The sequence below is a fragment of the Cheilinus undulatus genome, linkage group 12, assembly GCF_018320785.1.
Source record: "Cheilinus undulatus linkage group 12, ASM1832078v1, whole genome shotgun sequence".
Classification (NCBI taxonomy): Eukaryota; Metazoa; Chordata; class Actinopteri; order Labriformes; family Labridae; genus Cheilinus; species Cheilinus undulatus.
In genome coordinates this window covers 9,645,324-9,671,093 of record NC_054876.1, presented here as the reverse complement: position 1 = coordinate 9,671,093, position 25,770 = coordinate 9,645,324, and the positions used below count along the sequence as shown (strand labels likewise).

At 38.7% G+C, this 25,770-nt stretch overlaps 1 protein-coding gene across 1 annotated transcript in view; it reads left to right on the top strand.

Moving 5' to 3' along the window:
• mogat2 (monoacylglycerol O-acyltransferase 2) overlaps window positions 1-25,386 on the top strand; it is a 61,222-nt gene extending 35,836 nt beyond the window's left edge. Inside the window, exon 6 of the mRNA XM_041801879.1 lies at window positions 25,074-25,386. Within this exon, the coding sequence (XP_041657813.1) occupies window positions 25,074-25,228 (155 nt within the window). The 3' untranslated portion in view covers window positions 25,229-25,386. The remainder of the gene's footprint in view (window positions 1-25,073) is intronic.
• Window positions 25,387-25,770: the final 384 nt, after the last annotated feature.

Sequence of the window (25,770 nt, the reverse complement as noted above, 5' to 3'; positions counted from 1 at the left end):
CATCCCTAAAAATGTTAGCAGGATCTCACAGAAATATATTTAACAAAAACATAAATCAGGTATGAACAACTCTTTTATGTAACACAGTGTAAACTCGGCCATAAAGCTATCTTTGAGAAGTCAATTGAGCTTTAATTCATTTCTTTGGAATAGAATCAGGGCGACTGAAAATAATTAGGATGAATTGTTTTATTCCAATTCTGATCTAAGTCAGAATTCTGACATTATTCTCAGAACTCTGACTTAAATCTCACCGTTGGAAAAATGTATTTTAAAATATTTCTTTTTCCGGTGGTCTTAATCCTCTTCCAAACATTTTAAACAACATAACATATACATTATTTGTGACAAATCAATAGTGAAGTAGTGTTTAAACCATTGGATCCCAACCTGGGGTCTGGGCATCCCTAGAGGGGGTGCCAAAAATTTCAAGGGGGGCGTGGGACCCTGTCTGCTCTGAGGTTGTCAAAATTAGATGTACAAAAATATATTTTTTATTGAATCATGATAAACAACACAATGTATTAAGGCCCACCTTACATATTTTTTTTAAATGAAGAGAATCTGTTAATTTCTAAGCAAAAAACAAGTCACCATTTTTAGGGGGAAAAAATAAGATTATGAAGTTGTTATTTACAAGAAAAAACTCAGAATTTCAGAGTTTGAAGCGTAGGATATTTACAAGAAAAACTTGTGATTTCTGAGTTTATAAAGTCTTGAATTTTGACAACAGAAACTCAAAAATGTCAAAATTTAAAAATCCCATATTTACAATTTTGTTAGGCCACAAATTTACAAGAAACCAAACTGAAAATAGTGGTTGGATTTTTGACTTGATAATCTCAAAAACACTTTGTTTTGGTTCACTTACATTTACAAATTTAAAAGTGAAATATTTCAACTTTTTTTCTTCCAAATTACTGACTTTTTAAACTTGGGGGTTTCCAGATTTTTCTTAAAATAAACAAATCCTCTTTATTGTTGTTTTTAAGAGTGGCCACAATACAGTCATTATAATGGATCGTTTATACATTAGTTTTGGCAGGAACGAGTGTATGTGGGACACAGACCCGAGTTGGGGGGCTAAGGAAAAAGGTTGGGAACCACTGGTTTAAACTATGTCCATTTCAAAGTAGTTGCTGGACAGAATGCAGTCAAACTCTGAGCGAAAATCTGGGTAAGAAAATGTAGGTGCACGGTACTTCCAAGTTAGCTCCACAAGTATGTGCAACAGGCCTTCTGCTGAGTCCTGTTTCAGTATTGGATGACACCATAATTTTGTCAACACAGATGACAGAGAGCCTGTGCACAAGCAGTATTTTTTCTGCTTTGGCTTGGTCAGCACTTTTCACATAAAGCTGGAGGTAGGTGAAGGTGTTCTGTTCTTTCTGAGATAGCACGCCTTTGTTGGTTCAAGAAGTGGCAACACTCTTTTGCCTGTGGCTTTCTTTGACTCATACAAAGACAACACACCTTTCTTGTCCGGCAGATTTAACTTTACATGTGTCATGGGAGAGGTCAAGCAATCTATGATATATTTTGGCTCTTGCAGAATGGCTTTATGAGCCACTGTTTCAATGATGGGCTCAAAGTTCTCCTCATTTGGGAGGACATGGGAACCCATCCTTGCAAAAAGATCAAGCAAGTCTTCCTTATTACCTTCCTCCATTGTGCCCTGGAGAGCCCTCTCAACAGCTGATCTTTCAATGGCGGGGATGTAGTTTAAAAAAGATGACATCAGAATGTTATCAACTGAGTCGATTCTGTGAATGCAGGCTACAATGAAGGCCTTTGATAGTCTTACTGGCATGACACCATGGTCAAGTAAGCCCTTCACCCAGATCTGACCAACTGCCTGCCAGTCAGCCTTTTTGAAATCTGGCCTTAGTCGTGGAACTCTCTCTGTTTCGCCCTCAGCCTGTTCAAGAAATAACCCAAAATGCTGTGTATCCCTAGATACTCCAGCATCATCTACAGCTTTTTCATTGACAATGTCCATTTTAAGAGTCACATTCATTATGCTATCATCCATGAATACAGCAATCAGATCGTCAACAACCTTTACCCTGCGAACAGACACACGGCGTTGGCTTTCTTGATTTCCTGAACTGGGCAGTGAGGTCAGCGCAGAATCTTGGCTGCTGGAATGTAAGGGCAACCCTGATCAACAACAATGAGTCCACCGGCCTAAAATAGAGTAGAAACACACAAAGGAACAAGCAGTCAGTATATGACACAGGGGCTAAGTTCAAAACAGTATTATATTCTATGATTCCCTCAATGAACTCAATGATATTTCATGTTAAAAAAGACACACTCAAAACGTCCAGCACACAGACTTATTACTCACGAGCCACTTTATTAAATATTTTTTCACAGAATAAGATTTTGTTTGCCCTTCTGTATGTTTGGCTTACAAACAAGTTGTGTCACCACAAGTTTGAATAATTACAGTAACCAAAAGTTGCAAGGTTAAGTAAAAGCTTGTAAACAGTTTATTAATAAAAAATAATGAAACTTTTTGATGATGGCCTTGAGGATTTTTGACAACTGAAAATATTATTTTAACATCCAGAAAGACTAGCTACAATGCATCCTTTATGTAGAACGCTAAAGAGTTCCTCTTTAAAACACATGTACAGTAATGTTAATTCATACAGTAGTTCAATAGACACATAAGTGGTTATTTGTGCTGTTGCATTTACCTGAGCATCTTGCAATGCTTCCTCATGGACTGGACAGATGCAAGAAGGCCAATGGCTGAAGATAATGGGAGTTCTACGCCCTGGATAGGTACTAGATCCAGTTGAGTGCTCTAAATGATGAATTAAATGTACAATATCAATTCAAAGCAGACATTATGATTATACAAGTCCTTGATATGACTGCATACTGTGTAATTAAATCTTTTCCTTTTTTCTTTAAATATGTACATCAGTTTAAATCAGAAACACTGCAATATCAGAAACAGAAACATTTAAGAAAAATCAAGCAACTGGCAAAGACTCCAGCAAGCACATAATAAGTTTGTAACACCAGTACAGCTGGTTGCTTGATTTGTGTGAAAAATCATGCACAAATATTTTTTCTAAGTATCAATACAAGCCTGTTTTTGTAATCCATAAATTAAAGTCACTGGCTTTAAACTAATGACACTTTTACTTTGTTGAGTTATGTGTAAGTAGAAGCAAACATATTTACGTTGTTTATTTCAAAATTTTTGATCACTACATCATCAGTACAGAAAAGTGTTCCACATCTTACAGCTTACCTATGTAAGCTCTTCAGTGATGGCATAATTCAAGGTTACCACAACTGTATCATCTTCATTTACTCCACTGACACCATCTTCTGGATCCCATTCAACTGTATCTGCCTCCTCTTGTACTTGAACACCATAAAAAGTTTCTTGACTGGTGTGCTCAAAGTTCCTTTGTGAAGCATCATCAGGAGTTGCACTGGTCAGATCAACAATGTTGAGGAAGGAAATGGGATCATCATCTGAAGGCTGAAGCTGAAATTGTGCCACCATAATTGCCATCACCATCATCCCTTTCACTGGTGTCCTGCCGCTGGCCAGTGTAAGTGTTCTTCATCTTGGTTGGGGTTGAATGAAATAGATCCAATTTTCCTGCAATCCCCGTTCTAAGCTTTGTGGGTCTTGCTTGCCTCTGGAATGACAGACTCTGACAAAAATAACAAAAAACATGTCAATGTTGGTATTGACAGCTATTTCTAATGATAATAGCTAAAAATTACAGTATGTTCCTCATTTAACTAGATGGTTAACCAAAAATATATATAAATAACAGAAGCATAACTTTAAAAGGGGAAAAACACTAGTATGACATATGGGCAGCAAACATGTAAACTGCCAAAGAAATTGGAGGAATATGTAAGGATCACCAGCATCACAACAGGTCTCAAACACCAACCACCAAATAGTCAGGAGCATGCACAAACGTTCTGATGATTGCATGCCTGTTTGAGGGCTCTTGCATGGTTTAATACTTTGTTAGTAAAGATCTTAAATGTATCTTTAAGTTAACACTTATTTTTTTAACACCTACATTCCACACACGGGTAACAGGGTATGCTTCTGAAATTTGATAAAAATAAATAATAAAAATAAATGTTCACGATATCCAGCTTATTTATTTATACATTCAAAGCCAGAAGGCCTTCAGAATATGGTTGTAATGACAGTGCAACAAAAACATTTCAGACCAGACATCAATTTTCAGGAAAACTGCATCTTCAAAAAGATATGGTACAGTGCTTAACAAATTTATTAGACCACCTGTCATATTTATCTCAAAGACCATCCAGCATCATGAAGTGCTTTAATGCAGACTCTTTCATTTCCAGTGAGCTCTCCATGTTTTACCATTTTGAACAGGAATGAGGGATTTCAAACTTAATTCACCCAAATTTGAGCCGGCTCACTGGGCTTCTCTGAGAAGTCAGAAATTAATCAAGCATAACATTCAACCACTAAAAGTAATTTTTCTGTTCAGGAATGACGGTAAATAACTAGAATTTGACATATTAATCAAGAAATAATAATGTGCCTTATTTTTTTTTTCAGTTTTTTTGTAAATCAGTAAATTTGAAAATTCATAGATAACAATAGTAATTATATTGAATCATTAAAAATATAATTTTGGTTAAAGAGCTTCTACATATTGGTGTATTAACCATTGCAGAAACTTAAAAAAAATGATTTTGGTAACTACCAGTGCTGTTAAGTTAGGGCAGCTGTGGCATAAACCTTACTTTGGTTAGGGTTAGGGTGGTCTAATAAATTTGTTAAGCACTGTATATTTAGATTAAAAGTCTGTAAGACACAATATTTACACACAGTGAGACCACTCTTCATATCTATTCCTGACATAATCATGGTCTAAATATTACAAACATTTCACTGATGGCCACATACCTGGTTGCTACTGTCACTATCAGATGAATGTCTATGCTCTGTGATATCTGTAGTCAAACAATCTGTGTCCATGTAAGATCCACATTCAGCCAGTTGTGCTGTACCCATGATGTTGACAGATGAATCTTCAGATAAGCGGTCTTCACTGCATTCATCCTCTTGAGATGAGGAAAGATCTGAAGATGTTTCTTCTTTTGTGCAGATTTAAACTCTAAGCAGCTTCAGTTTGGTTTGATCATAGAGTTTGGCAACTGTGTCTGCAAGAGGTATCTTGTTTCTTTTAAAATCGCAAACATCAAAGGTAAAGTCTTTAGCGAGCCCTTTTGGTGAGTGTCCATTGGGGGGAAAAAGCTTCTTTCCAATGTCTAAGATCTGAGCAACAGTTGTTGTTTTTTCGACTGTTGCATGTCTTGTTCCTCCACCATTTTTGGTCCTCACCTGATGTATTCATTGCCACTAAAATGAAGCCGTCCAATTTCATTTTTTTCTGGATGTCTGTTCTGCTGCATTATTTCTCTGTCTTGCCATACTTTCACCTTGCCTTTGGAACAATCCAGAAGTGCAATGTATTCCTTTTGACTTTGATTTCATCTTTCGTGCACCTATTTTCTCTTGTAATGTCTGTAGAAGAGTCTCTTTATCAGTGCTGCACTGTGCTTGTTGACAGAATGACTGAACAGCAACTCTCTCACCATATAAAGTAATGTACCTGGCCATCTGTTCATCTGCCATGATGGACAGCACTGCCTTGTCAATCTGTAAACAGGAAATAAGGAAAGAGTCAATGAAACATGTTTAAAGAGCCAATGCCATGACCTGTTAAAATACATCCAACTTAAAGCCCTGCAACATAACTGTTCAACAACTTTCTGCTAATGTAGTAACCAAACAAAATACCACTGCATCAATATTGCAATGAGTAGCCAAATACAAAACCTGACCTTGCATACCAAAAAAGATAAGGTTTTTAAGGCTTTTCAAGAGAATACCACTCATGATTTCTTTCTGCATTGTTAAATGTTGATTCAATTTTAATAGTCTGCAAATAGTAGCAAACTCATTTAATGAAAATTGAGGCTTTAATATTAATGGAGCAGCCACACACAGAAGCCATAGGGATATGTTGGTTTATTAAATGCTCTCCATTATAGCCTCTCTTATTTTTTGTTTGATCCTCCAACCCCCTGGGTCATAATACAATAATTGATCAAAAAGATATGGTGTAATAAGTGTGTTTGCTCATTAGCACCTCCATTGAGCAGTCGATAGCTTAGTTAAAATTTGTTTTGTACCAAGTTTATTTTGTTAGCCATCTCTTGGATGAGTGAGATCCAAGCCCACCTATTTAACCATCTTTACCCAGAAATACGTGCCATCTCGTATAGTGTGAGGTCATATAGCACAAAGCCAATAATTTATTGAAGAGAGACAATAATAACAGAGATTTTCTGATACAATTTTTTCCTTCCCAATACAGATACCGATTCCAAAGTGTTGGGTACAAGCCAATCCAATACCGGTGTGAGCTTTCTGAAATGACTGACTAGCACATTTATTTAGACCTATGTCTGACTCAGAACATGGCTCAACAAATAGAATCATAACATACAGCATTTCTGTGACCCTAAATTTGTTTTCCTGCTGATTATTGAGTTTTACTGCTTAATATTAAATAACTATAAAACAGGGGGCTGCATCACAAGCTCTCTCTCACTCTTTCTCCATTACACTCTATCCAGGCAGCATGTCGTGATTACGGAACAGCCTGCAACTGGCTGACACCCTCACAAAGAGTAAACCATATAACTGTTAGAATTCAAGCTAGCTTTAATAAATGATTGCAATTGGACTAGAATGTATAAAAAAGCGTTCAATATCAGGTACTGGTGTGGATTTAATCATTCAAGTCTCCAAAAGTCACACAAGTTCCAGGTGATGAATAGTGTCAACTAGAAGGGACGACAGCTAGCTTAAAGTGGAAAAACAAGTGAGAGGCAACAAGTTACGGTTCAAAAGTTAGCTTTTGATAAACTGTATCACTTCTTGTTTTGTACGACAGCGCCAGGTGGTCTTGAAGGCAATTTAACAATTACATTCAGAGAAAAACTCACACAGCCACCATTCTTTACTCCTGTAGTGTGGACTTTTGTTCTTCTTCGCTGCTCTAAAAGGAGTAACATGCAGTGTTTTCTGGCAGCGGAGAGGAATTGACTTCCGTTTTCATTTCATTTAATCTTTATTTAAGTCTCGAAAATCATTGAGGTTTTCCTCATTTACAATGATGTCGAGATACAATCAGACAAAAAAAACAAAAAAAAAACAAAGAAAAAGAAGAATAATACTCAGTTAAAACAATCGCATAATGAAGCGAAATGATTTGAGAGCATTTCATGAAATTGCCCAAGAGAAACTAAGATGCCAATCTTGAGAGTTTCCTGTAATTTGTTCCTCATTTTAGGAGCATAAAAGCTAAAAGCAGATTTACCCAATTCAGAGTAAACTCTTGGGACCTGCAGCATTAAACAGTCAGTAGATCGAGTATTGTAATGTCCAGTGGTTCAGTTCAGCATGGATGTTATATACGAAGGTGTGCGTCCAATCAGGGATTTATAAATGAAAGAGTACAAGTGGTTATCACGCCTCTGTGCCAGAGAGGACCAACTTTGTTATACAGAATACAATGATGAGAGTTGTAAGGATCCCCAGTTATGAATCGAAAAGCAGAATGATTAACAGAATCTAAAGGTTAGAGTGTGGAAGCAGCAGCATGTCTATAGACAATATCACTGTAATCTAATACAGACATAAAAATCGCCTCAGCTAAACTTTTCCAACAATTAGGAGGAAAGTTAGTTTTATTTCTATACAGAAACCCAAGTTTCTGACGAAGTTTGCCAATGCGACGTTCAATATGCTGTTTAAATGTGAAAGATTCATCAATCCAAATACCAAGATACTTATACACAGATACGCTTCAATACTGTTTCCAGTAAGTGTTAATAGTTTAAGACTGTTAAAATTAACATCTCTAGCTTTAGAAAATATCATAAATTTGGTTTTGCTTTCATTAAGAACAATTTTAAGAGCAATAAAAGCATGTTGAAGAATGTTAAAAGCAAGTTGAAGTTTTACTACAGCCAACTGTGAAGAAACATCAGAACAATATAAAATAATGTCGTCTGCATAAAGGTGAAAATCACAGTCTGTTAAAGAGGAAACAACATTATTAATATAAATAGTAAATAAAACAGGGCCCAAAACTGATCCTTGTGGGACACTTTTTGTTAAAGATAAAAACTCTGGATGTTTCCAGCCTTTACACACTGTGATCTGTTAAAAAGATAATCTTAAAACCAGGTAGAAGCAATTGAATCAAACCCAATGATATTAAGTGTCTGGATTAAAAGACCATGATCCACTGTGTCAAATGCTTTCGATAAATCAATACAAACAGCAGCACAGCACCTCCTCTTATCCATATTAGAAATGATACTATCAATAACCACAGTGGCTGCAGAGATGGTGCTTTGCTTTGCTCTAAAACCAGACTGATGGGGGCTTAAAACAGAGTTATTAGAAATATTTTGAGTTGTTTGTTGACCAGAGACTCAGGATTTTTGACAGACAGGGTAGTTTGGATAGTGGGTGATAATTATTAGGATCACTTGTTTCTCCACCTTTTTATAACGGGGGTCATCAGAGCAGATTTCCAAACAGATGGGAAGACACCAGAACATACTGACAAGTTGAATATGTGAGTAATTTGCTCGTATATGAGTGGGGATGAAAGTTTTAAGAAAAATGGATCCAGATTATCTGCTTATTTCTTGGGATTGATGGATTGTAATGCAGTAGCTACTTCATATGAAGAAAAGGGCTGTAATGTGAACTGAGGAATAAGGCTGCTGGTGCATGTTTGAGTATTTTCCATGGGTATTGGACCTGTATCATTATCATTAAAATTAAATAAATGACCAGCAGCAGCAAAGTGATTATTAAAAGCCACACAGATATCTCTTTGGTCTGATTAAACACTATTGTTATATTTTAGGTTTGGGGGTAAAGAATTTGTAGTTTTATTTTTTAAAGAATTTACAGTTCTCCAGAATTTTGCTGGATCTGACTGAGAACGCTGTATTAATTCTAAGTAAAAATTTGATTTAGCATTCCTCACATATGTAGTGCATTTATTGCGAAGTTGCCTGAAGGTGAGCCAATCAGATGAGTCCCCCGAGCGTCTAGCCAGAGACCAAGCTCTATTTCTTAATTTAAAAAGATTAGAGAGCTCAGGAGTGAACCAAGGGTTTGATCTATCTTTGATTCTGAGCTTTTTGAGTGGTGCATGTTTATCAACTATTGAAAGAAATGTATTTGATAAATAGTTAAAAGCTCTATCTACATCAGGAATTTCAACTAACGGAACGCCATGGTTAAAACAATAGCCTTTCAGCCACACATGTAGCTGTCGAAGATGGCTAAAGTTTACGTCTCCAAAACACGGTGACGGTATGGGGCCAGAGACAACGCACTGCCTACTGCTGTCCAACATGGTGTCATTAAATTCAATAAAGTCATGCTTGAGTGTTTCCGATCACTGAGATTTTATGTCATTTGATCCGACGTGAATCACAACTGAAGAGGCAGCGGGGTGCTCTTCCAGCAGGTCAGGTAGTGTTGAGTTAATGTCGCTTACCTGAGAACCGGGGTAACAAAAGGTTGTGGCTTTCGGCACCTTAATATTCTGAACCATGGATGATCCCACAATGAGACAGGACGAGGTGGATGTTCGGGGAGACTCCATGCTCCTCTTAGCTCCCCGTTTGGCCTCCGGGTACCTCCGAGTAGTCTCCAAGCACCTGTTGTGCGCTGGTCTGGGAGTGAAGTTAGCCGGCGACCAAATGCGCACTGCCCGTGCCTCCGTCTTGGAAGCCTCCTGTGAAGAAGAACAGGGCGCGCTGGTGTGTGGTGCCGCTGGTGGATGTTGAAGCTTCTTGACCAGCGGGGGAAACTCCACTTCATCCAAAGCGCTGAATCGGTTTGCCAGCAAAGGGTAGCTGGTTGGCAGGGGATGAGACCGGCGCTGGATGCCCTTGCCTACAGTGATCCAAGGCTGGCTCGCAGATGGAGTGGAGCAAAAAGGAGCCTTTTCTTTGTTCCCTGCTGAGGCGCTGCCGGCAGTAAAGAGGAGCTGAGAGACACCTTAGGCCTCGCAGCTAGATGGGACCAGGGATTGTCCGTCTGCGTTTGTGCAACACTGTGGCAGGGAATGGTGGCATCCAGGGTTCCAGCGCTGTCAGCGGTTGTTGGCACTGGGCTAACTGTCACCAAGGAGCCCATGTGAACCTCCGCTTCTTGGATCTGGTGCAAAACAGAGATCCTCTTGTGGAGTTCCTTAATCTCCTGGCATTGTTGCCCTCATTTTGCGCAGTCGGAGGGTGAGGTAAGCGGGGTCATGATTTAAAAATATTTTTAGCTGACAATTAAAACTCCCGATAGGGAGCAGTCACTGTGTCAGAAAGGTTCTGAGTCCACAAGCAGTTTCAAATCTTGTAAAAACACTTAAAAGAAGTTAAGATCGGTTTGAAAAATAAAGTGCCTTTAGCACATTAAAAGACACATTAAAAACTTTTAAAAACGCAAAGGAGCGTGCTGCTCTGTGCTGACGTGGCCTGTGCTACTCAGGAGAGTTTATAGCGCTAAGATTTAGCATGGCTAAATGAAGCAAAAACATATAAAGTAAAGCCAAAAGGTATTGGGTTGGTGCATAAACTCCTGTACTCGCTGACCCCTATAACTGCATTTTTAGCAGTATCTGACGTATTTCCAATACTGGTATCGGAATCGGAACAACTTTTGTAAATACTATAGCACCAAGAGGCTCAGTGCTTAGTAGCAACAGCTAGCGTAACATCGCTTACTTCATTTTGTTCACTTTACATAGTCTATGCTGCTACATATCTTATAAGCTCAGTTGTTTTACTTTCCTGCCCACCTTTTCTGTTTGCATGTGAATAATGTCCTCCTCTGGGACCTCTCTTGAACGTAGAAACTGTTTCAAATCCTCCTCCATGACTTCCAGATTAGCCAGAATCAATACGAAATGAATGATGGAATCTTTTGCGAGATCTCGCGAAAGTATTGCGAGATCTCGAAAACTGTTTAAAGTTTTTTTTTTCCTCCCAACTTTTTTTTCATGTCCCTTAAAAAAATGTTTTTCTCCCTTATGTTTTTTTTCTTTCTCCATGTCCTTTAAGGGGCTCCGTAGTAACTCATTTGTTAATGCCAATAAAGTAAATTGAAACTGAAAGTGACAAAAAAAAAAAAAAAAAAAAAAATTTAAGTTCTGGAGAAAACAGGAAGTTTGAGATGCTCTGGGCCACTGTTGATTGGTCACATGCTGTGATGTCAGTTGACTGAGCTCCACTGACTGGCTGACCATATATGCTCATGTGGCTTTGATGTGACATCGAAGCCAATGGAATGTGATGACCCCAAGCCAGTATATACCTGGCAATAGTTGTAAAGAACCAACAATTCTAAAGTGTCACACAAGACATTTTACTATCAATTACGTGATGTTTTTCAGCTGCTGTTCACGATGAGCAAAGAGGAAAATAAAAGGTGCTGCATTCATGTGAGCCAACTCACAGAGTTGCTAGAGACTGAAAAATTAAAAGTGCTCAAATTGATAGAACAAAATGGGGAAATATTCTGCAAGCTCCGAGGGTTTCAAGGACTTGAGTTGAAGTTGAACGAAAAAACTCAAGCACTGGAGAAGGCAGAGAAAAAGCTCAAGGAAAAGGAATTCTATGTCAGACAACTGGAGATTGACTTAAAATGTCAAAAAGACGCATCAGAACAGAAAATTGTTGATCTCCAAAAGACATGCAGGAAATTGCACGATCAAGTGCAACATGAGAAGACGCTGAGGGTGCAAGTGGAGCAGACGCTTCTGAAGGAACGGCTGGAGATGAGGGACCGTGAGGCTTATGTGTCTGCAAAACAGATGGAGCTTGGAAGTTTGGCACTAGATACGGAAACATTGACGTCAGAGGTGAAAGCACTGAGAAGCTTTAAAGAGAAAGCCAGTGAAACAATAGAAATTCAAACAGAGGAGTTAAGAAAGAAGGAAATGGTACAGGAGCAGATGAATGTGAAGATGGAATACTTGGAGGGAGTGGTGAAAACCCTCAACCCACAGGTGAGGGGCATTAAAAGACTCAAAGAAAGACTCACTGCAGCAGGAAAAACAAAAGAACAATTGGAAACGAACCTTCAGAATGTCCAAAAACAGGCCAACAGTGCCATGGAAAGAGTGCTTGAACTTGAATCAGAGAATGAAAACTTAACAGATTCAAATAAAGAGAAGGAAGCAAAATTGGTCATTTTTTCCTTATTTTCCTAAATATTAATGCAAATGACAGTCAGAGTATTTTTCAAGTCATCAGCCGTTAGAGCATAATTCAGATGTTTTTGAACAAACTTCACAATGATAATTATTTTATAAAAAATTAAAACACTGCAACCGTTTCTGCTTGTGAGCATTGGTTAGGGGTGGCTTAATAGTAGTTTTAGACACGACTTCAAGCCTCTGGAGGATCCTACACCTTGAGGTTGGTGGGACTCCAGAGGCACCGGCAGCTTCAAATACCTGTTTGCTGCTTTGTAATGGCATTTTAGCAGCTGCTCTCTTAATCTGATGAATTTGTCTGTCAGAAATGTTCCTCATTATGCTTTTATCTGCACAAACCCGTCTGTGCTCTGAATCAGTTACAAATTTCTTCATAGTAAGATAATCATGCTTAAGTTTTCATGAAATATCTAATGTTTTCATTCCTTGTCAAAGGCATTACACTATTTGACACTTGTCAGCAGGAGAGATCCTTTTTCTTTCCTATATTGCTGAAACCTGTGGCCTGCTTAATAATGTGGAACAGTGCATTTTGAGGTTTTATTTAAAAAAAAAAAATGGTTATCCTTTTGAAGTTTGTTCAAAAACATTTGAATTATACTCTAACAGCTGATGACTTGAAAAATATTCTGTCATTTGCATTAATATTTAGGAAAATAAGAGAAAAATGTCATTTACATAATAATGTGGAAAGCGGTGTACAGTACCACACAGTTCTAATGAATTTATTAGGGCCTTAGCAACGAGTGGTGCGAGGACATAATTGTTTTTGCTCGAGACGTGTAATTTTCTGTCATAGCGTGGACTTTTGAGGCCCTTAACATATCTGCATTTGCAGGAAATTTTGCAAGTATGTCCGGTCTCATGAAAATTTTGATAGTTTTTGGGTCTCCAACATGAAAATTCAGAATTGCAAAAATAGCACCCCCTAACAGTTTTCAAAGTTGAAGCTTCCTCCTTTGACTTTGTCGAAGATTCATCAAATTTTGTGTGCAGGTGCAGCTTTGGGAGATCTACAAAAAAGTCTCTTGGGCCCACACTCTATCTCCAACAGGAAATCCACCATTTTGAATAAATTAGAGAAAATTGGGGTATTTTTGGCCTTTTCCAGGGGTCATATCTGGATTAACTCCGCTTAGGGATTTCATCCGATCGACTTGTACTTTGGCACAGAGGTAGATGAGACATGGATGATGAAAAGTTATTTGGGGTTTTCTCATTAGTCGAAAGCTGGGGCCGTGGCGAACCCTCAAATTTGCATATTTTTTGAAAAACAGGAAGTTGTTTATAACTCAGCCATGCATTGTCCGATCTGACTCAAACTTCTTGAATTTATGGACCGTCCCTTTCTGCACACCTTCATGTGGTTATATTTTTTTTTCTGCCATAGCGCCACCTAGTGCTGATAGGGAGTATCAAGGCTAATAGCAGAAGCCGCTGATTAAAGTCCTTTGAAGATATTTACATGAAATTTGTGTCAGGACAGCCTAGAGAAGTGGATTTATGTCTGTACAAAAATCTGTGACTTTTCATCCGAGGGCGTAGCCTCTACAGGGCGATATACAAAAAAGTTGCTTTTTTGTCTCGCCATCAATTTTTAAACAGCCATAACTCTGGCATACATTCTTGTATCTGAGACAAATTTCATGTGCTTGATAACAGTCGCACCCAGAACACATTCATATTTGAAATTTTGAAAAATTAGGCAGAGCCACCCTCTGGCAACAGAAAGTCACTACTCCTGAATTTTGCTTTATGATACCAACATAGTTGGTCAAATCATGCTGAAATTTGCTCAGGCAGTTTCCAAGGAGTTGACCTTACACATAATTGAAGGTCAAAGATCTATGTCAAAAGGCGTAGCCATGCCAATTTTTTGTTCGCCATGCAACAGGAAGTAGAATTTTCAAGTTCTTAGGACACTTTTAGAGGAATGAAAATTGGCATAAAAATTCCCAGTGTCATTCTGAGATGATTGATATTCATTTTGCAGGTGGGCGTGGCCTATTGGCTCAATGGCGCCCCCTAAAACCTTTCAAAAAATCAGCCCCCCCAGCAGGTTTAACCTAGGATTTTGAACAGGAGTGGGCAGATGTGTCATGTCAGGACGCAAAACATTGTTTTACGGCATAGGTCCAAAAGGCTTTTTTGTAGAACTTAAAATGATATATAAGCTCAAGATTTTTCAAAATCCTAGGTTAAACCTGCTGCAGGGGCTGAATTTTCAAAAAGATGAAGAGGGCACCACAGAGCCAAAAAGCCACGCCCACCCAACACTCATCCTATCAATCATCTCGTATGATTGAGTATTTTTCAATCAAGTATTTTTCTGCAAAGATTTATGGCTTTACTAATTTTATAAGCACTAGATGATTCTACTTCCTGTTACATGGCGAATGAAAAATTCTCATGGCCACACCATTTTAGGTAAGGACTCTTGACCTTCAAATCTGAGTAATACCAACCTTGAGGGATGTGCCTGGGCTGATTTCAGCAGGATTTGGCCAATCTTGCACCAACCACTTTTATCACATGATGAAGCATCTCAATTTAAGGGGCCGCCCTCAAATTTGCATAAGATTATGGTAAACAGGAAGTAGTTCATTACTCAGCCTTGCATTGTCCGATTGGACTCAAATTGCTCAGGTATATTGGCAGTGATAGCCTGCACCCATTCATATGGTCAGATTTTCTACGGATCAAAGCGCCACCTAGTGGTGACATGAAATATCAAGGTTTATGGTGAAAGCTACAGTTTAAAAACTATCCAAGATATCCACTTAAAATTTGTGTCAGGATGGGCGAAAGAAGTGGATTTAGCTTTGTAAAAAATAAAATTGACTTTTCGTCAGAGGTTGTGGCTTCAGCAGAGCAACAAAGTCAAGAGTCGCTATTTTGTTACGCCAAAAATGTTTAAACAGTCATAACTCTAGTATACATGGTCATATCTGAGACAGATTTCATGTGCTTGATAACAGTCCAGGCCAGAACACATCCATGCTGGAAATTTTGAAAAATTGTACAGCACCACCCTCTGGCAACAGAAAGTCACTACTCCTGAATTCCACGTCGCAGAACCTACATGGTTGGGCAGAACATTCTGAAAATTCACTCAGGCTGTTCCCAAGGAGTTGGCCTTACACATATACAATGGTCAAACGTCTACGTTAAAGGGTGTGGCCATGGCGATTTTTTATTCGCCATGAAAGAGGAAGTAGATTTTTCAAATGGTTCTTAGACACCTAGAGCAAAGAAACTTGCTAAAACAATCTCATTGGCATTCCAAAATGATTGATGTTCATTTTGTAGGTGGGCGTGGCCTATTGGCTCAATGGCGCCCCCTACAAATTTTCTAAAATTCGGCCCCCCCAGCAGGTTTAACCCAGGCTTATGAATTTTGGTGTGCATATAGGTCATCATCAGACCTACAAAAAAGCTATTTGGTCCCATGCCGAAATCTCAACAGGAAGTCCACTAGCCTCATTGGATGAAACAGGAAGTAGAATTCTCAGGGGCTTGTGATATGTGTAGAGCAATAAAACTTGGCAAAAACATTCTCATGAGCATGCTGAGATAATTGATGTGATGTTTGGAGGTGGGCGTGGCCTATTGGCTTAATGGCACCCCCTAGAAAATTTTAAAAATTCAGCCCCCTCAGCTGGTTTGACCTAGGATTTCAAAACATGTGTGGGCAGATGTGTCATGTCAGGACGCACAAAAAATCCTCTTGGAGCCATATTGCAAGTCAAACAGGAAGTCGGCCATTTTGATTTTTTTGGTAAAACTAGGCATAATTTAGGGGTCGTATTTGAACAAACTTGTCCTAGGGCATTCATCCAAACTACTTCATCTTTGGTGGAGAGCAAGAAGAGATGTCTTAGGTCAAAAGTTATTCCGGGTTTTCTCATTAGTCGAAAGGCGTGGCCATGGTGGCCCCTTAAATTTAAATGCCTCATCATGTGATAAAAGTGGCTGGTGCTCATTAAAAAATTTCCATTTATTACAAGATTGGCCAAATCCTGCTGAAATTAGCCCAGGGACATCCCTCAAGGTTGGTATTATTGAAATTTGAAGATCAAGAGTCCTCACCTAAAATGGTGTGGCGGTGAAAATTTTTCTTTTGCCATGTAACAGGAAGTAGAATCATCTAGGGCTTACAAAACTTGTAAAGCCATGAAACTTGGCAGGAAAATACTCAGTAGCAACACGAGATGATTGATAATATAAATGTTGGTGGGTGTGGCTTTTTGGCTCCCCCTACAATTTTTTGAAAATTCAGCCCCTGCAGCAGATTTAACCAAGGATTTTGAAAAATCTTGAGCTTATACATCATTTTAAGTTCTACAAAAAAGCCTCTTGGACCCATGTCGCAAAACAAACAGGAAGTCCACAATTTTGATTTTTGTGGTCAAAAAGCAGCACATTGGAGCCTTCACAATTTTCAAAATCCCTCATGAGGAATTCATCCAAACACCATCATGTTAGGGATATTGTAAGGAGACATGTCAAAGATGAAAATTTCATTAGAAATTTTTCATTACTCAAAGGGGCGTGGTCATGGAGAATGTTTCCTCCCCATTAAAAGGAAGTAGAATTATCCTAGGCTTAGAAAACTTACGAAGCCATGAAACTTGGCAGAAAAATACCAAATTAGGAAATGAGAAGATTGATAGGATGATTGTTGGTGGGCGTGGCTATTTGGGTCAGTGGCGCCCCCTACAATAGTTCAAAAAATCAGCCCCTGCAGTTCATATTAATAAGGATCTCTTGGACCCAAATTGTAAAACAAAAGCAAGTCTATTTTTGTCAATTTCCATGTTGAAATGTTCAAAACTCTGTCCTCTCTTAATGGAACCGAAATTAAGGCTTTGCTGCCATCCTTTGATGATACACAGCATTGCACCATGTTTAAGGACAGGGTCCAAACAGCAAACAACACATTACAAAGTATACTTCTGTCTATTTATCCATGAATATAAGGTAAATTGCCAAAATGAGATAAGATATAAAAGCACTGAATAAAATAATGGAACAAACATCTATGCATCTGTACCTCTTTATTTTATGCATCTATATCTGTTTATTTTACACATCTGTCGCCATGGCAAAACATTAAAAGTCATGAAAAAAAGGTGGGGGTAACTAAAAGAACTGGAAACATATCTTCAAAAATGAATGATTTAGCGAGAGCAACAGTCTGGATATAAAAGAAAGAAAGAAAGAAAAGAACTTCTTATTTCTTAGGATTAGCTTAGTTGATTCTCCGAATTGTTGCCATGATCCTAAGGCAACAATTACTTTCCCTTCTGGGACCACACTGTCTCCCTTTGCGGAGCTATTTGGTGTTCACTATTGTTATTACCCACACTGATGAAATCGGCAGGGGGCTATGTAAAGGGTCTAGCTCAATTCTTTGGGAGTCTTTGAAAGCTTGTCTCAGGGGCCATATTATATCTTACGCCTCTTTTTCCTCTAAAAAGTACAAAGCTAAGCTCACAGAGATTTCATCTTCCATTTGTAATCTTGATCAACAATACACATTTAGTCCCTCTCCTGATTTAATGAAAAAAAAAGTTCAAATCTCCAGGCTGAATATGATCTCATCTCCACCAGAAGTGCTGAACAGATGCTATTTCATACCCGAGGCACCTACTACAAGCATGGCGACAAAGCAACAAGACTACTGGCACATCAATTAAAACGGCAGCATTCCTCAAGTATTATTAATGAATTTAATATTTCCAATACTAGTGCTACTGACCCTGTGGAGATAAATGCCATTTTTAAATCGTTTTATTGTTCTCTATACAAATCAGAATTCCCTTCAGATGCTCGTCAGTTGAATCAGTTCCTGTCAACACCTGAAACTCCCACTATTCATCTTGACATGGCAAAGGCATTAGATGCCCCACTGTCCCTCGAAGAGTTATGCTCTGTAGTCTAATAAGTCCCTGACGGCCCGACGGGTTCCCAATCGAGTTCTATAAGAAGTTCATAGACAAAATAGCCCCCTTACTTTTGCAGATGTTTAATAAATCTTTGGAGAATGGTTGTCTACCTTCCCCACTCACACAGGCTTCAATAGCCCTTCTCTTAAAAAAAAGACAAAGACCCTTCTACCTGCAGCTCTTATAGACCCCTTTCTCTGCTTAATCCTGACGTCAAAATTCTTGCAAAAATAATTGCTCTTCGTTTGGAAAAGGTTTTGCCAGTTATTATCTCAGAGGAACAGAACGGTTTTATTAAAGGTCGGCAATTATTTCACAATACTCATTCTCTGTTAGATATTATGCACTCTAAACACTCTGACAAGTTCCCTGAGATAATTATTTCGCTAGATGCAGAAAAGGCCTTTGATAGAGTTGAGTGGAATTATTTATTTGCAGTATTAAAAAAATTTGGTTTCGGAGATAAATTTATTTGTTGGATAAGGTTGCTGTATACATCCCCACAAGCGAGCATTCAAACAACCAGTATTCGGTCTGACTTCTTTACATTAGAGCATGGAACACGTCAAGGCTGCCCCCTGTCACCGTCCCTTTTTGCTCTGGCTATAGAGCCGCTTGCTATTTCACTGAGGTCTTCCCCTGCCTTTAAAGTGTAAGTGAACCCCCAGCTCAGAGCTAACTCCGCCCACCTCCGCAATTTGAAAAATGCACAGAAAGTGGGCAGTTTGGTTCTGAGAGGAGGGAGGGGAAAAGGACGGGGCTTTCCAGATGAGGTGGGAGTGACAGTGATGTCCCCTTGTCAAAGACAGACACAGAGTCCCACAGCACTGTTGCCTCATAGTAATCTTTTAAAGTGGAGGAGTTTTCCTCTCTAGAGTCCCCCTGACAAGGCTATAGTGTCGTGGTGGACCGTGGTGGTTCTGAGCATGACCTGTTCGGTCCATTGGCTCCAGCAGTGGCGTTACAATAGCCAGAGCTCTTGGAGCCGAGACAGTGCAGGTGCAGGCAGAAGAGGATAGGAGTGGTCTCTGAATGGTAAAGTCAGTTAGAGGCGGTAACACTCTACAGTTTATATAGAGTTTGGTTATAAGGTTTTTCAAGGCAGATGTCCATTTGAGCTCATTAAAAGCCGTAAAATCCAGATTTTTATCAGTTTGGTGCAAATTTTAACTATAAAGCCAACACTGATGTGTTTTATTATAGTTCAGTCAGATACCTCAGTGTACAGTTGAAAAAAAATGTTAAAGTGTTCACTACCTCTTTAAGGGAATAATCCGTCATGGTGTTGAATATCCTTTGTCATTATATGCTGATGATTTGCTGCTCTATGTGACTGACCTTGGATCCTGTCTTCAAGACATATTGTCAATACTTCGTACCTTTAGTTGTTTTTCGGGTTACAAAATCAATTTATTAAAGAGTGAGTGCTATCCTGTTAATGCACTAGCTCTGAAACTTGAGCGCATTAATTTATCCTTTAAGGTAACCCCTTCTGGGTTTAAGTATCTTGGAATCACAGTGACATGTAAATTCACAGATCTTCTAGCAGCTAACTTTACACCACTTATAAACAAATTGAAATTAGACTTCCAAGGATGGAAAAACCTCCCCTTGTCCTTGATTGGCAGGATTAATGCTGTCAAGATGAATGTCCTTCCAAAGTTTCTGTTCCCTTTTCAATCACTTCTGTTATTCTTACCAAGCCATTTTTTTGAGTCCTTAAATAAATTAATTACTTCCTTCATTTGGGATGCAAAGCCCCCTAGAGTTCGCAGATCATTACTCCAAAGATGTAAATTTAGTGGCGGCCTTGCACTACCAAATTTTCAATTATATTACTGGGCAACCAATATTCATAAAATACGTTATTGGCTTCATTCTCCCTCATTATCATGGTGCAGGCTAGAAAGTAGCTCCTGTTCTTCATCCTTATTATCTGCACTAGTATATTCTTCCCTGCCAACTAAGATCTCAGAGTACACCAAGAACCCAATTGTTCAAAATACTGTCAAAATTTGGTACCAGTTCAGGAAATGGTTTAAATTTACAACTGCATCTGTGCTGGGCCAAATATGTAATAACCATCTGTTCCCTCCCTCATCCTTGGATTCTGCCTTTGTATCCTGGAAAAAACAAGGTATAAAATGTTATTTTGATCTGTATTCAGATGGCTTCTTCAACAGCTTTGATAACCTGGTGTCACAATATAAATTACCCAGGACGCATTCTTACCCACGCCGATGAAATCGGCAGGAGGTTATGTAAAGGGTTCCGTATCTTTATTTGTTTGTTCGTTTGTTTGTGTACAAGATAACTCGAGAACAGAAAGTCGTATCTTCACCAATCTTTCAGGGAATATTGGGATAGTGACAGGGAAGAATCAATTAGATTTTGGTGATGATCCGCGCACCTGTTCACTTTTTGTCTGACTTTGAAATTTTGAACACCATAGTAATCAATGGGAGCGTAAGTTCCTCAGTGGTGCTGCTTAGGCGTGGGTCTGCCGCCTCAGACGGCCATTCCAGTTTTAGGTATTTCCAGGTTAGGCATTTTGTTTCTCAGTGTTTTCCATCTTTTCCACTTCTGCCTCCACAACATCTATGGGAGACCTTGCTAACTGTCAGCGCATCCCACGGAAAGATAGTTTCAACAATTTACAATCAAATTCTTGATCAATGTGATAAGTCGGACTCCAAGTCAAGACTTGCTTGGGAGGAGGAGTTGGGAATCCAACTTACTGAGAGGTGGTGGGATGAAGTTGTTAAAGGGTTACATACAGCAACATCATGTGCTCGTCTTGCACTTATTCATTTTAAGGTTGTGCATAGGGTCCATTTCTCCAAATAAAGGTTATCTGAAATGCACAACACTTTAGAGGACAAATGTGACAGGTGTTTAAGCTCACACTGTCATTTGAGTCATATGTTTTTCCTCTGTTCACAATTACACAGTTTCTGGTGTGGGTATTTTGATGCGATGTCCTCAATAATGGGGCTGCCCTTAACACCCTGCCCATTAATAGCCATTTTCGTAACCCCAGATAAATCATGTCCTTTAAATTCTCGACAAAAGGACATTATAAATTTTACTTCTTTATTAGCTAGACACTGTATATTACTTCAGTGGAAATCTCCCAATCCCCCACTATCTCTCAGTGGTTGAAAGATACAATATTCTTTCTCAGATTTGAAAAAATTAAATATTCAAGTTATGGAATGTTCACCGTCCCCCTTCTCATTTAGGTGTTTTCTCCTTTTTCTGCTATAGCGAGCCAGGCCTGGTTGGTTGTGGGAGGTTTTTTTTTGTTGTTGTTGTTTTGTTTTGTTTTTTTTTTTGGTTGGTTGGGTGGGGGGCAAACTGACATTCGTGCTGTTCTTTCTGTTTCTTTCTTTGTATGCCTCCCTTTTGTATTGAGTGGTGGCCCATCACAATTAGAACAGAAGAACTCTTTATATGTATTTAGGGCCATCTCAGAAGCTTCAAACACACAACAACAGACATCAACGTTATCATTCAGTGGGTCTATTTAGTTTTGTATGTTGCTCTTTATGTTGTTATGGTTCTTTGTTAAATACCCATGTATACTTTAGATCTCTTTCCTTGTCACTTAAAATCATTTTTGGATTGCTGGTTTACATCCCCTTCCCTTTCTCCCTTTATTTTATTAATTTATTGGTTATTATTGTCACTGGACTTATTAAAAAACCCTATTTGTTCTGCAATTGTATTGTTATAAAAGGATATACTGAATAAACATAACTGGAAAAAAAAGAATTCTGAGATTAAAGTCAGACACTGAGGAAAAAAATCAGAATTCTGAGAAAAAAGTCAGAACTCTGAGATGAAAGTCAGAATTCTGACTTTTTTCCCCTCAAAATTCAGAATTCTAAAAAAAAATTTGATGGGAAATTTTTTTTTTCACTTGTGAGAAAAAAGTCAGAATACTAACTTTAAACTCAGAATTCTGGCTTTAATCTCAGAATTCTATTTAATCTCAGAGTTCTGACTTTAATCTCAGAGTTCTGACTTTAATCTCAAAATTCTATTTAATCTCAGAGTTCTGACTTTAACTTCACATTAAAAAAAATAGTCTCAATTTTTTTCAGTGGCCCTAATACTCTTCCAGAAATCCTTAATAGAAAATAGAATAAAATAAAAACATGGAAAAGTGTGAATTTTTTTGTCTAATAACCATATTCCCAATTGATTTGTAATTTTGTTCTTTCAAAGTGTGTATCATTTTTAGCCTTTAACAGTGAGATAATTCCATTTGCCTATCCTGCAGCCAGCCACATCATATATAACATTTTAGCTTCACATTTCTGTGGCTGATGATATTATGATTGCTGAAGACACTGACATATGTGTCAGCCCACTGCCATAATGCTAGAGGCAAGTCTGCCTCACAAGTAGGGGTGTAACAATCTGTCAAAGTATATTGATAAATCACTTGGTTGACTAATGTAGCCAGTCAGATTGATTGAAAGTCAAAACATGGAGCTACACCATCACCCTTAAGTGTGCAGCTCAGAGACCTCTCTGATACATCCTCTCACTTAAACTGTGTTTCCATCAGGGGGTCCGGTTTGATTTGGTACGGTTTGGTATGGTTTGGTACGCTAATAGTTTGCGTTTCTCACTTGGTGGGTGGGCTGTAAAAGCTATGCATGTGGTGTCTGCTGGTCCAGCTGCAGAGCAGTGTTGCCAGATACAGATGATAGTTTCCAGCCCAAAACTTGTTCAAAAACCACCAGAATGCACAAAAAATGCCCAGTAATCAATATTTAGTGCTTTTTCTTTTGGCGAATGTACAAAACTCCAAAAAAGTCCACTGACAGCTGAAGTACACCAAAAGTAACTCCTGTAACAACAAGCAATAACAGTCAACCATCACAACATACTGATTTCAGGTGCATGACCACCACCTGCATCTCTATTCCTCAAAAAACGGCAGATCTTACTACTCAACAGCTCAACAACATAACAGCTTCATGTGTCGTAATGTTACATAATCATACGTTACTCTTTGATAGCGTGGTGAATGTGCAGGTCACAACTTGTCTGCAAGAGCGTTTTGGAGTTGTCGGATTGTGTATTTGATGAGTTTGATGAGGGAAAGCTGGAAAAACCATAGCATTAGCTGAGCAGCTCACATCTCAGCCCCACCGATCTAAAAACAGCTTGCACCAACAACTAAAGGTAACGAACCTACTCCTAAGACTATAGGGATTATGGCAATGTGCGAATTTGCCAAAATGTTGAAGTATCGCTTTATGGAACACCAGCCCAAATTATATCAACCAACCCACGCTCATTTTTACCCGCACAAGTGGCCATAAAACTGCTCAACTGGGGGAAAAAAAACGCCGAATCTGGCAACACTGCCGCAGAGTTATTGAAAGGATGAGTGACAAAAATAAGTAGCATTCTGGTTGACAGAAATGTAGCCTCTGCCTGTCGAGCTATCTGTCAATCAAATGAGACGCACCAATCAGTTCACAAAATATAATCTAAACTGTTGTGGTACAAAAAAAATCCACCCCCCATACAGTGAGAGCACATGAAGACATTAGCTAATGAGACACGTTTGTTTTTTTTTTTTAACCAGGCTGTAAACCAGTTTATTTCTAGTGTAAAAACCAGCTGTTTAACAGGTGATCAGGTGTTCCTGCAGCCACCCTCAAGTGAACACTTATATTTCTTTTATTGAAATGTGTTTATTTAAAGTTAAACAAGAAGAGGAGGGAAGTGGGAGATATTTTTTGCAACACTCACCTCTCAGTGTTATGGTGAGCCTGGAAATAAGTCATCTCTCTTCATTTTTCCTGTGATTCTTCACCAAATGAATGAAATGAAAAGAGGATTAGCTCATCCTTGTATTAAATTTGCTATTTTGTGTCCTCAGAGAACTTCAGCTTCACGTCTCAGAATATGATTGCCTCAGGTTGCCATGGTTACTCCCATTATCTAACAGCTGCTGTGCCTTATTTGGAACAGTGTATAGATTTTTTAAACAGAAGTACTTGTAAAGTTCCAAAAGTGTCCATATATCAGAAATAAAATGACCAAATTTGCAATTTCCAGAGGCAATGTGGTATTTTTGCTTTTATTTTTTTTGATAAATATGCAAAAGAAAAAAAAAATCTAATTCTGTTTTGACTTTGTAATGATGGGGTACTGAGAGTAGATTAATAGGAAAAAATATTTTTTTTGACTGTAGCATCAGGCTTGAACAAAGTTGAAAAAGTGAAGGGGATGTCAGTACTTTCTGAAGTGTAGGTCTGATGTTCCAGCCAAAAACTCTAAACTTATTCATACATACTGTATAAATCAGTCGTAAATTATCAATACTGTTAACCAACTTTTTGATCTAATATCCACTGCACTGATATCACGCCAATAATAGCATGCATCCTTTACTGTCTATTTCAAACAGTCAAAATTAGGCAAATAAAACCTTTGCTACAGTTCCTTTGCTCATGTGTTTCTTAACCAGCTGTTGATTTTGGCAGAGAGCATCCAATGTCACCAAGTTGGCAAAGGGAGTTTCAGTGAACGTGCACAGTGTCAGCCAGACAAAGAGCAGGATTTGTCAACCTGCAGAGATGCAGCCCAGTCTGCTGTACACTGTTGCACAAACAGCAGACTGGCACTCGGCCCTAATGCCATCATGCTTTGAAGAAACAGCTCTAAACTTGCAGCAAACAGACATTATTGCAAATCATAAGGTAAACTGACCGAGTGTGTTTTCCTTCACCTTGTCACCTCTGTGCAGTTGGGCGGCCGATCAGGGTGGAGAAGAACCCGAAGCCAACAGCAGAGGAACTGGATGCCCTCCATCAGCTCTACATGGACGAACTCAGCAACCTGTTTGATGAGCACAAAGAGAACTATGGCGTGGACAAAGACACGCACCTGAACTTTGTCTGACGTGACTGACTCATGATGGGGGGATTCAATGCATATTTATTTGTAAAGCTGTGGTGCTGCAGGCTCATGTAATTTACCTTCTGATTAGCTCTGTAAGCCTCAGTCTGCTCTCAACACAGTCTGTTTGTTCAAGAGAATAAACTCAACATCCTGCTGTCTCTGTTCATGTCTAAAGGATTCATTTCAGTGTTAGAGAAAATAACAGATCTCACCATACACCTGCTATTTTCTTCTACTGTTGCTTAGGGAGAACATCTGAACAATAATTCAATGCTAAAGAATAAATATATATTTATTCCTTTTGGCCATTGATTTAAGTAAAAAAACAAACAACAGACAAGCTCTGGAATTTTGAGCTGTTGAGCTGTTTTCAACTAAAGGAATTCGCACACCGGGCCCGTTATTATACACTAGAACCTTGCACACTGAGTCTGATGTGTTTCTATTTGCCTTGACTGAAAATTCATATAATGTGGCAGATGGTTTTGCCTTCGACTCTCTCACTCCAGAGGTGTCAAAAGTATTCACATAATCAGGTAGAA